The 13,178-nt window shown below is 32.0% G+C and overlaps 1 protein-coding gene and 1 long non-coding RNA gene across 2 annotated transcripts; both read right to left on the minus strand.

The window, feature by feature from the left end:
* Positions 1–5,172: 5,172 nt before the first annotated feature.
* Positions 5,173–5,583, minus strand: LOC145029283 (histone H3.2-like). The gene has a single exon (XM_078977869.1). It carries the CDS (start codon positions 5,581–5,583, stop codon positions 5,173–5,175), a length of 411 nt encoding a protein of 136 aa, XP_078833995.1.
* A 2,430-nt stretch (positions 5,584–8,013) lies between these two features.
* LOC145029284 (uncharacterized) lies at positions 8,014–10,290 on the minus strand. Its single transcript, XR_013676453.1, has 3 exons — positions 9,935–10,290; positions 8,560–9,303; positions 8,014–8,470 (listed from the first exon to the last, which is right to left on the minus strand). It is a non-coding gene; the product is annotated as an uncharacterized LOC145029284 (long non-coding RNA).
* Between the last annotated feature and the right edge of the window lie 2,888 nt (positions 10,291–13,178).

Below are 13,178 nucleotides of genomic sequence, written 5' to 3' on the forward strand. Positions count from 1 at the left end.
AGAGATTTAAGGAGATAATCATCAAGTTCGAGACTTTATACCTTGAAAAGATCTGTAAAGAAGCAACAATCCCATATCTGAACTTCCTATTTTGCACCAACACCTTGCCTTTGACCTTTGCTTCCTTTAAGAGTGGATCCAAAACACCAAAATGCTCACACAAAGCCTTCCAAGCTCCAAGAACACTCAAATAGGATTAAGGTTTCGTCAAAATTGTCTAAGGGTGAGAAGGAGGCTGACCCTAGAGGGTATAATGTTGTTTATATAGTGGCACACCCTAAAAAGTAGGGTTTAAAGACTCTGGGTGTACTTCTCATACGCTGGACGTACGTCTCCAATACCTGCGACTCCTCATCCCCTCCATGTTGGGCGTACCCCAGCTTACGTTGGGCGTACTCATGTTGGCCACCTTCCTTGCCAATTTTCTCTATTAAGGACCAATGATGCTAATACCCTCAAAGTAGTATAACTTCTTCATTCTAAGTCCGTTTATACGAACTTCATATCCACGAAAAGGGTGACGAGAAACCCTACGCTCCCAACTCCACACCCGAGCCCTACAACCTTCCGAATAAGACCCGAGACCCATAAAAAAACGAATCATCAGATTACGCTTATACCCTTGGTCTCCGAAAACACAATCGAACACTTTCAAAACCGGGTGTTACATTATTACATCTATTTTAGTATTCACATTACATTTTGATATTTTATTCTATATTTCTCACATCTTCTTTAATGCTTCAAGCAAATGTTAGATATAACATCAATATATACCTAATATAATTATTTAATCATAAATAAAAGTATGTGTAAAATCTACAACAAAAAATAAAATAAATAATATTTCATAAGTGATAATTGATAGAATTTTATTTTTCTTCTTCGAAGTTCATGGTTAGTTTGGCTCACATGATATACTTGAAAATATTTATACATAACATATGCTTTGAATGTACAAAAAAATCCTTCGTATTTATATCAAAATATCGTTTTTAAATGAAAAAAAATGTATTTATGTGATTTAAAATGTGATAAAAAGTATTTGTACAATTTCATATGAAAAATGGTCAGCATTGTACAAAATCGAAAAAAGTAATGTTCGATTTAGAACAAAAAGTAGAGTGTCAAAATTGAAAAAAATAAATAAACTTAGTGTCAAAATCGAAAAAATGAAAATTTAGTGTCTTTTGTGGAAAAAATATCGATTTAAACACATCATCATGCGACATCAACAAGTAATCGGGTTGACCGATCAAGTGGTCAGAATTGTAACAAATTGAAAAACAAGTGTCAAATTTAAGACAAAAAATAACACAGTGTCAAATTAAAATTTTGATGTAAACATAGTGTCTTTTGTGTGTGTGGGTGTGTGTGTGTATATATATATATATATATATATATATATATATATATATATATATATATATATATATATATATATATATATATATATAATATACAATAAAATAACTAATTTCTACGCTTTTGAATTTTATGTAATTATATTAACTTTTCATTGGAAAATTTGAATTAAGTACTTTGTTTCTAAAAAAAATTAAAATACAAAATAATCTAATTACTAAAGTTATATATATATATATATATATATATATATATATATATATATATATATATATATATATATATATATATATATATATATATATATATATATATAACAAGTATTTTATCATCAAAACTCCTTTACAAAGTGAATTATAAAAATATAAAATAAAGTTTTTAACCAAACAATTATGTATGGAGTAGACATACAAAATAAAGTTTGAAAGTGTATCTTGAACGCATTAATTAAAGTTTAAATAAAAAATAATATTAACGAAAATGAAAACTATAAAAATAATTACATGAGGGATAAAAACAAAATTTTAAAATACATTAAGGGATCAAAATCATAAATTAAAATTACCAATAATTTAAGTTTAAAATTACATAAGGATTAAAACTATTTAAACGAATTTAATTTAGGAAAGTAAACATAAATATAAGAATTTATTATTAACATAAGCATTATTTTTAGAAAAATATTTGTTTGACCATGTATGATATATTCTATACAATTTGAATCTTGATATAGAGCTGATAAAAATCAATCCAACCAACCAATTCAACCTCAACTTAACTCAAAATTAGTAGGTTGGGTTGGGATTTTCAACCCATTCAAGATAAATGGATCAACCAACCTAATCAATTTAATTAAATAGGTTAGGTTGGGTAAATGTCGTCAACCTATTTTCAATCCACAAACACATTTAATTTTAATATATGTTTAATTTAATAGTTATTTAAATATTACAATGTATTATCTAAGTATTAATTTATAAATTACAATGTTTTATTATTATTTATATTTTAAAAAATGCAATCCTAATCTCTGTCTTTTTTTTTACGCCGACAACACCAGTCACTTTTCAATATCATTTCGAAATTACATATCTTTAATGTTATTTGAACAATTTTTTTGTATTTGTTAATTAAGATTATGCTTTTGTTATATTTTGAAAGTTTATTTAATTGTTGAACTAATTTAAGTGGTGTAATCCTTAGTTAATTTATAAATTTTTTTGTTTTAAATGGGTTGACCTAGGTTTAACTCATTAATTTAATCGATTGGGTTGAGAATTACATAAATTGGTCAATCCGATGACAACTCATTTATCTAAAAGGTTAAAGTTGGTTGAAAATATCTACCTATTTAAATAAAATGGTTGTGTTGGATTGAAAATTTGAAATCTCCAACCCAATTAATAAATGGGTTGTATTCGAACCCAATCCAGATCGATCAATTGTCAGCTCTTCTTGATATAGACTTGGTCTCTTTTGGTTTGATCTCACAAACCTATTTTACAAACTAGTATATATATATATATATATATATATATATATATATATATATATATATATATATATATATATATATATATATATATATATATATATATATATATATAAAAGGTAAATTTTATTTTTATATAAACTGTATTATTATGCTATGCATGTCTAATGAATGTTATATTTGATCAAATCAATTGTGGCATGAATAGTGTTCCACCAATGTGGTGGGATACTATTGCAGAACACCTTTGGTGGTTACTATTGCAAAACAACAAAAATGGTATGTGAACGACGATATGATTGAAGATGTCTTCACAACATCACTTTACATTTCACTTTTGTTATCTTTTGTATAACATTAATAATTATAATGTAAATAAATTGTGGATTAATAGGTACGCAAAAGCTTATCCCGGAAACAAAGAAAATACTTTTTTTTTTTTTAAAATAACTTCATATTCATATTTGGTTTGTATGTTTCGTCAACATTCAATTTTGTGTAACATTTGGTATTATGTTGGAGCAGTTTTATGAAATAAATGGTTTAAAATTATATTATGGTGTTCGGTTGGTTTATTTTACTTCAATCCAAACATCATTTGACAAGTTGGGTTAAACCACTTGGCTAAAAATGTATCTAACTAGGAGTTTCTAACCAGGAGATATTGAGTTCAATTCTAACAAAATACTAACATTGTCGTTCAAAAAAAAACCCAAACATCATGAGGTATGAGGAAAATACTATAAAAACAAATTAAGTTTAAAAAATTCTATGTATATTTTGGTTCTTTAAATTTAGAATTTTAGTGTAATTGAATAATTAAATTCTAAACATAATATTTGTTGCTTGTAATATTAAAGTATATCTATTATAGTTTTTTTATAAAGTTTTTTTATTATTATCTGTAAAAAATTTCAAGTATTGTAGGAGGAAAAAAAATTAATGTCACTCCAAGTCTCCAACCTAAAGTATACATAATATGAACTTTTACAAATCAAAATATTTATAATTTTCAAACCAAGTGTTTTTCAAAAGAAATCATCGTTCATTAGTATATTTATATCCATCTTTCTAGTCATAAAAAATAAAGGTTATTGACATAAAAAATTTAAGTTTTTAAGTTTTATTTGTTTAGTCATTGTAACGATTTTTAGTGTGTTACCTAATATTTTGAAATTTTTGTGTATTTTTGCCCTTCAACCAATTTTGACCTCTACAATAGGTCACATTTGTCTACAGCGGGTCATCTGTAACGTCCCAAAATTCAAAACCAAAAATTTTCGTTTTTATACTGATTGAACCATCAACCCAACATGTTTATCAAAACCATTAAAGTATTCAGAGTAAATTAAATAACATCCCAAAAGTACATTAGAGTCAAAAAGCATGAAAAATATGATGTGGTGTGCAATGCAGTCACCCTGATCCATTCCCCTTCGAACTGGAAGTACCTGAAACATAAATTGAAAATCGTAAGCACAAAGTTTACTGAATTTCCCAAAATACCGCATACCATACATATATGTTAGCTCAAGGTTGTGTTGGGTCTATTTCACCCCTGATTCTATTTCAACTCATATGTCAGCACAAGGTTGTATCGAGTCTATTTCACCCTGAATCTATTTCAACTCATATGTCAACACAAGGTTGTACCGGGTCTATTTTACCACCACATACATATAGCACATAGCTATAACACACTATAAGCAATTAAACTAGCGATTAACACTATAAGGAGGTGTTTGGATAGTGAAAAAAGAGTGATTATTGTTTTATCGCTAATATACAATATAACTTAATCTAAACACCCCCCCCCCCCCCCTAAGACTATAGCACATAGCTAATCATAAGAAAATAAGGCTTTCGAGTGAATAAATAATGCCTTGAGAATAATTTACAAATTATCTTTAACAGGTCAAGCGATTTGTTCTTACTAACAAAATTGCTACGAAATTGTGTGCTTTGATCAATTAGTTTTAGAGTGTAAGATCTAAACATTTGACCCTTCAGTTGGATCTAATTCATCAATCAGACATAAAAAACACCAAAATTTTAAACATTAAGAGCAAAAATAAGATGTTATTTGATATGCGTGTTCATATCAGATTAAACAAACATTAGATGCAATATATCAAATTCAATTAGAAATTTAGATTATAGCTATGACATATTTTGTTCGACATAAACGAAAACTATCATTTAAGATAACAAATCCTAAAAACAACCCAGATTTACGAAACTAAGGATAAAACACCTACTGGTTATCACAATAAGGTAACCATACAACGTGTTGATATAGCTGAAACCCTTACACCCTAAGCCCTTTCACCACGAATCCTACGAGCGAGCTGCATATCCTTAGGCATGATAGTGACTATCTTGGCATGAATCGCACAAAGGTTAGTGTCTTCGAAGAGTCCGGCCAAGTAAGCTTCTGCCGCCTCCTGGAGAGCCGCGACGACGGAGCTCTGGAAACGGAGATCGGTTTTGAAATCCTGAGTGATTTCCCTCACAAGTCTCTGAAATGGAAGCTTCCTGATCAACAATTCAGTACTCTTCTGGTACTTCCTGATTTCCCTGAGAGCGACGGTTCCGGGCCTGAATCTATGGGGCTTCTTCACTCCTCCGGTTGCCGGAGCCGACTTCCTTGCGACTTTGGTTGCCAGCTGCTTCTTAGGAGCCTTTCCTCCGGTTGATTTCATTGCATTTTGCTTAGTACGAGCCATCTGGAGCAAATTAGAGGGAGGAGGTTTTTTGAGGTATGAATGGTTTTGAGAGATTTTGTTGGTGGTAGATTATGATATAAGACGTCAGTTCGCAATGTTTTTATTGAAGAAATTTTCAGGTGGCGGGATTCTTTCAAATTTGGGGAGGTTGATGTGTTTTTGTCGAGATGAGTTGAGCGGTTGGATCAAAGTGGAATCGGACGGTGAAGAAACAAATGACACGGATCGCGATCCGTGTGCGGTTCATTCATCATTTCGCTTGGGGTTCTTAATTAAATATTTAAATTTAGTATTCACCATATTAATCGAATATACGAAGATAAAAGAAATGTAAATATGTATCATGAAAGCTTAAACATTTAAAAATACATTGTTTTTTAGATGTTTACTAGATTATAACCCGCGTAAAACGCGGGGGAACAAATAAAATAATACAGGTATAAAAAAGCCGGCACAATAGTAATAAAAAAGATAAATTAACAGAAAAAAGCATAGCGTTAATGGTAATATTAAAATGTCTGAAAAAAAAAACAATGAAATTTCTGAATATCTGTAATCATTGAAGGATTATTTTTAGACAACATTTTTTGTTTTATTAGTTGGATGACCTATTCATCACATACGAGTACCTTCAACTTTTTTTTTTACTTGTGATGCGAAAAACAACATATAACTGACCATGAGTGAAGACGAATCTACGTAAGTATAATCCAACATCTAATAATAATTGTCCTTGAATTTTGTTAGTAGCAACGAATGATCAACTTTTTATCGTTATAACATTTTATTATGACAAATCTACCAATTATAGTTATAACAAGGTAGTTCCATTTTTAAAATAGCAAAAGAAATCCCACCATTGTTAACCAGTTATGTAATATTTTTCTTGCCAATTGATATAATACTATAATAGTTTTTTTTGCCTAGGGAGTAATTATATAATCTATAATGTTTTCGGCATTGCTATTACGTAAAGAGCCATAAGTATGATGCTTTTATGGGTCAAACTGAGCTTCATTTTCATTTCCTATATAAGATGTCTATTTAAAAACGGTATAAACTTTTGAGTATAAACTATAAAAAAAAAAAAACTTCAAAAACCAACAAAAATTAATGATAATTACAATAAATTGCTATTTTGCATTTAGGCGTAAGTATATTGCTATGTTTGTAAGGAATAGGTGTTTTTGGTGTACTCATCTTAATTTAATTTTTATAATATCCAAGCCAATCCAACAATTATTTAGAAAAAAAAAGCGACTCTTTAGCAACATATAGGGCATGAAAATCTCAACTAAATGGAATAATTAAAATAAATCCAAAAATTTAGTTATTAAAAATATTGATTCTTTGAAAAATTAAACTAAAAAGAGTAATTAAAAAAAATCAAAAGAGTGAACAACATAGTTGGATGATCATATGTGTACATGAATCATATGTGTACCAGAAGCCACTATCTAAATCTTTCCTTAAATTGAATAAATTAAGGAATTTGAACACTCATCTTATGTCCAACTAAAAATAACAAGAAAAAGAAGAAGAATTTATGTAGTTACGAATGAGTGATAACAGGATGCTATTGATGAAGATAAATAAGTACATGATCAAATGTTGCTATAACTGCTTCCAATATGTGTTTAAACTCGAACTACCATTTTGTGGATACATAGTGATTGCACTTAAGGAAGCTTATCTACAACTTCAACCGGATAAAAGAAAGCATAGTACATTTCGATGTAACGATTTCAAGGGTAAATTGGTATGGAAAAAAAGAAATGAACTTCATTTCTTACCACTCAACCTTAAGAGCACATACACAAACCCTTTGTGTACATGAAATTTTTTGTCAGTGTCCTTCCGTCAATAGGCGAAGGTTCAAGGGAACCAAAGTCATCCACCAACTTAGGAAGGGTAGTTTCGTCACATAATTTATGGGCTCTGTTAACCAACTCATTAGGTCACTGATAAAATAAACTAATACCAAATCAAATACAAATCAAGAAACCAGTAATTTTCCAATATTACCCTCCAAACTCAACCCTAAAGGTGGAGACTAGTGTTTAACATAGATTAAAAAAAACACAAAAAAAAACTGAATAATTACCACCAAAAAGTTATATAAAAATGTGTAAGTTATCATGGAGTAAAACTAATCTTACCCATTCTTTCAAGCGTTTCATCAAGCATTTGGTGTACATCTTCAAACCCAACCAACTATGAACAACAAAACGAATATAATCAGCCACAAATTAGTTTCTTTTTTCACGAGTCAGGTTTATTATAATGAAGCAAAAGTAATATATTTTCCAAATCTATTTTAATGCCAGGTTGTTAGAACTTAAAAATATTTTATTAAATACCTCACTGCCTACATATTTGCCATGAACATGAACTAACACATATTAAGGAAAATTTTATGACATAATACACTTAAATATAATCAATGGTGAGATACTGAGATAGTAAATAAATTAACAATACGGACTATAGACAATACTATCATTGGCCTTATGTAATTAGCTGATAGGATATGACTGATCAACTTTGAAATTTTGTATAGCAGCATCAACTCCAACAATCTATCCTTCCTAAGGATCGAAGGTACTAACATGAATGTAATTGTATCATAACATGCTATGCTCACTTGTGATTAAAGTAGGCTTAACTTCATGCTAAGATAATTATAAAGTACAATCAAAATAACTACAACTCAACAAAGAGAATATCATAATAGAAAAAAATGAAAGTAAGATGATGTAATGAACAAATAAAGAAACTTGCCTTCCTATTTCTTACAGTTATCTCATAAAGATTTTCCAATAGCCATAGCTCCTCCTTAATACACGAAACCAGGGTATAATTTCCATATTCTATTGTTGTGAACACTCTGAAAAAAAAAGGAAAAATAAAATAAAAGGAATCATAAAAACCTAAAAAAAATGTATGAAGTTCAAGAATGTTTGCAACTGCAAATACCTAATTGTTATAATTGAATGATAACGGTTAACCTTTATCTTGGTGTTTGAGCACTTGCTCTTGGATGTTGGTGGTGAAATCCATTGATAGCAAAGCTAGTCATTCGTGTTCCTTGATAAATTCATGTCCAAATCCCATCCTTCATCAACTAAGACCTATTATGTAACTCATTATGACTAAGAAAGTTATCACATTTGCTTTTGTATAACACGTGTCTATATATTAAATGAAAACTAACAAAGAATAAAATTTGATGGTTCACTAACTCAATGAGTTGACAAAATTATCCAGACACGAACACTTCTAGTGGTTTGGAAGATAGTTTACCTCATAAGGCTTCCATTTATATTGTAGAAATCAATTTCAATTGTTCCAATATAAAGCAAACTGCATAACATTTTTTCTTGAAGGTCTCTTACAAAAAATGAAAAAAAAAAATCTATAATCATAAAAGTATAACTTGTAAGTGAAATATCTCTTAAATTCAACAAACGATCTAACCTTTACTCAGCTGTGGATTTTATTTTGACTACAAATGAACAACTCCTTATACCTTGTAATAAAATTGTACTTTGATAGTAGAATTTGAGTATACATTGTAAAATACAAACAAAAGAGACATATAATATAAATATAGAACATACACAACACACACACACACACACACAGAGAGTATCATATGGTGGATTGTGATAGCTTTGACATGGGCGATGGTGGTTGACAATTGGAATGAAGAACCTCGACCTGAGAGAAAAAAAATCACTTTTAGCTTTCTTTGGCGTGTTATTCGTTAGGAAGGGTTAGGTAAGACTTTAATTTTCAAATAAGAAAACAGTACTGAACATTTCAATTGGTGCTGCTGTAATCCATACTATGGAGCAGTAATTTTTACTGAAAATTTCTGCAATATGTCTTCTATAAATGGTTGCTAGAAGACGACTAAAAATCTAGTGTCTTTAGAACTTTCGTTATTTTTTCTTTGCTGAAATGACAATAGATCCATATTTAGCAGTATTAGATACAAAATGGCAATGCATTATTCACTATATGGAATTTTGGTCAATGTATAATATGATCCATGTTGAGTTTTGTAACCATACCCCGAAACAACTAAATACAACTATGCACTTTTTCATTTGTTCAAAGGTAATTGAAGAATCAATAATCAAAGGATAGTTGAAGGAGAAAAAAATATCCACTTGGGCATTTAAACAAACAGATTATGTGCATACAGTTCACATGTTTACTTTAAAGTGTACAAACTTATATTTCAAACACTTCTGTTAAAAACAAATGGAGACTTTCTTTTAGTGATGATGAATGTATCGTGTGAAAAAAAATGAAAGATAAAGATGGAGAAATCAGAGTGTGGTACCTTGGGTGGAGTTTATAGGAGATCGTACATGGATACACCAGTGAGACCTCGTACACCTGATAGGAAAAAAAGCTTTCTTTGGTCTGTCTTCATCGGGATGTCAAAGAAGCAAACACCATATTGAAAATCGTAGGTTGTAAGCAAAGATAAAAATCAGTGGATTCAAAATTGCATAACTGGTTGATCGACAAAATGATGGTTGGTCGAGAAAATGAAGTAACTGAGTTTCCATTGATATACACCGAGAAAGAAATAGACTGTTGATTTGCAAACATATCGTCAATGCACAAATTATGGTTTTAAATTTGGGAAGAATTTGAATTTTGAATTTTATTTTAAGGAGAGAAGATATTGGTGAAGATTTGACCTGAAACAATAGCAATGTGAATGTGTTTGAGTCGAAGGATGATGTAGCAAATAATCTAAGGGTGGAAAAGATATGGTTAAAATGCAATCAATAGTCATGATTTCTTCAATTTAGAATTAAAGGTTCTCTTTTAATAATATTTAGAGATTCGTGAAACCTTAAGGTTATGACATTTTTTTATTTAATAAAAAAATTAGCGAAAAACTTTATTTCAAAATTAACATTTGAACCCCTCGAAAAAATAGAAACTTCAAGTTTTGTTTGTTAAGAGAGTTGGGTACGGACAACGCCCCAATGGGCGTTATTGGGTGTTATAACACGTGAACACTGCCCCCCTTCCCCGTTATCAAGCGTTATTAGCATGCGCGTTACTTCCTGTTACCACCATAACATTTTTTAACGTCGTTTTTTTGTCTTTCCCAATAACGCCGGTGTGGGCGTTGCCCACACCTACCAATCTAAGAGGCTAAATTTATTGATCTATTTAGGCTGAAGGGTAAATTGTACAAAGATGTGAAAGGAGTTGAAACCACACATTAGAACACCGTAATCTGCGTGCGGTTTAGAGTTGATGGGCATTTTTCTCACTCCACTCATCATTTCATTGCTCATGTTTCGGTGTCTATTTTAGTTTATTTGAAAGGGAGTGGTAGTTTAAATGTCTTTCGAGCGTATATGGAGCTTATCTGGAGCCAAAACATCAAAAAAAGACCATATACGGGCTATGTCTCATCAAACCCAAGTCATTCTTCACTTACGAAGCTTAATCGAAAGATTTATGATTTTTTTAGGCTTTTTAAAACTTTGATTCTGAATCGCGGGTTATGTCTCCCAAGTACGAGTTGTGCCTACCTCCTGATCCTAATCAATGTCATTATTTTGGATATTTTAATCTGCGAAGCCCAATCATGGGTCGTGCTTCCCCATCGAAGTCTAGCTTTTTATTTTTTCAGCTTTTTTCTGATATTCAATTTTCATATACTTCTGAAGATCGCGGGAAGGTGAATGCGTGATCGTACACCTCATTATATTTTTCATGATTTGATTATGGGGATACTACTATTTTGAAAAAAAAAATGTAATAACTTAATGTTTTAAAATGTTTAAATTTGCTTGAATCTTATGGGTGTTACAAGTTAATATCAGAGTCTTGGTTTGAGTGGATTGGAGGAAACATTCTTGTGTCTCCGGTCTCAAAATAATGACAAGATTTTAAAATGATTTTTCAAACAGTTTTCAAAATACTAAAGGAGGATGCATGTTACAATCAGTCGGAGCTCTCGAATTGACCCAAAATACCTTGTGGATTATTTGATTTCGTGATATGATAAAACAACATGCTAGTACTAGGCTATGGATCTTCGGAAATTACATGATAAAATTGTCTGATTATGCAACACCCAAAACCTGGTACGTCTTGAAACCCTCGAGAATTTACGTTTAAGCATAATTGGTCCCTTGAGGACGTTGTGCGTACCTATGAGTACGCTTACTGTACTCTGCGTGAATGATCTCGGAGGAGCCTCACGTACAATGGGCGTACGCGTCATAGGGTCAAAACTGTAACGACCCGTCTCTGGTATGTGGTTTTTAGTATTTATTTTTGAAGTTCGTGGAGGAACTCGGCGAGTCTATGTCCCGACTCGTCGAGTAGGGTCGCGTTGTTGATCAGCGTATAGATCGGCGACTCGGCGAGTCCATATTCGGGACTCGACGAGTCGGTCTGCCAGGTTAAAACCCTAAATCTTCGGGTTTGCTCACTATTTAATCCACCTTATAGCCCCCATTCTCGCCTCCTTCACCCTCAGAACGCTGTGAGAAAACCCTAATCCATTTTTGAGTGAACTAAGTGTTCTTGTGTTGATTTGTGAAGGCTTGAAGAAAGAGAAGAAGAAAGGAGCAAGGATAAGAGGTGCAGTGCAAAGATCCAAGGGCAAATTAGAGTTCTTTGAGGTATTCTTCGGATTCCCTCTTGTTTTATGCTTTAAACCTCCATTAGGACTCTTCTAGATCTAGTTGATGCTTTTCCCAAGCCTTATGATTGTATGGATGCCCTAATAAGTCGAGATATCCTTAGATCTATTCATTTAGAAGTTTCAGAGCCCAGATCTATTGCCTTTATGAAGATACTTTTCATGGAAACCCTAGATCTAGCCTTTATTATGCTTTTTGAGCCATTTTATCTTCATGAATGCATATGGGCACGTAAAGATAGAATCAAGTTTTGATCTATAAGTTTTATGCACTGGATTCAAGCAGAATCAAGTTTTGAGTTGCTGCATGCAAGCGACTCGGCGAGTCGGAAGAACGACGCGGCGAGTCGAGCCACGAGTCCTCGATTTTTCCCTTTTTGAGTGAGGCCGAGTGAGACCAGTGAGTGATGGAGTGGACTCAGTGAGTTGTGGTTAGACTCAGTAATGGAGGGACTCAGCGAGTTGTTCATACAACTCGGCGAGTCCAAGGCAATCTTCTTAGCTCGAGGAACAACTCATCGAGTTTTTCATACGGCTCTGCGAGTCTGATGCAGATTGCCTGAGGTTTTACATTCGAAAGGGAACTCGTCGAGTTGATGCCATACTTGACGAGTAGCAGCGAGTAGGGTGAGAAATGAGAGTAGGGACTCGGCGAGTTGGCGGCCCAACTCGGCGAGTCAGGTCAACTGTAAAGTTGACTTTGACTAGGAGAGTTGACTTTAGCCAGGGGTAAATGAGTCATTTACCCCAATACCGTTATTAATAATTTGATTGAGTGTAATTGTGGATTTGTAGCCGGGGAGATACCGGAGCAGCAGCAGATAGTTCCCGGAGCCACACACTCAGCAGCCAGATCACGAGGTGAGTTTCCTTTCAGTAGGAACGGATCTAAGGCCACAATGCC

The sequence above is a fragment of the Lactuca saligna genome, chromosome 2, assembly GCF_052625555.1.
Source record: "Lactuca saligna cultivar CGN05327 chromosome 2, ASM5262555v1, whole genome shotgun sequence".
NCBI classification, from domain to species: domain Eukaryota; kingdom Viridiplantae; phylum Streptophyta; class Magnoliopsida; order Asterales; family Asteraceae; genus Lactuca; species Lactuca saligna.

Excerpts from the sequence above, each read along its gene's own strand:
- LOC145029283 (XM_078977869.1), bottom strand. The coding sequence starts at position 5,583 with ATGGCTCGTACTAAGCAAAATGCAATGAAATCAACCGGAGGAAAGGCT.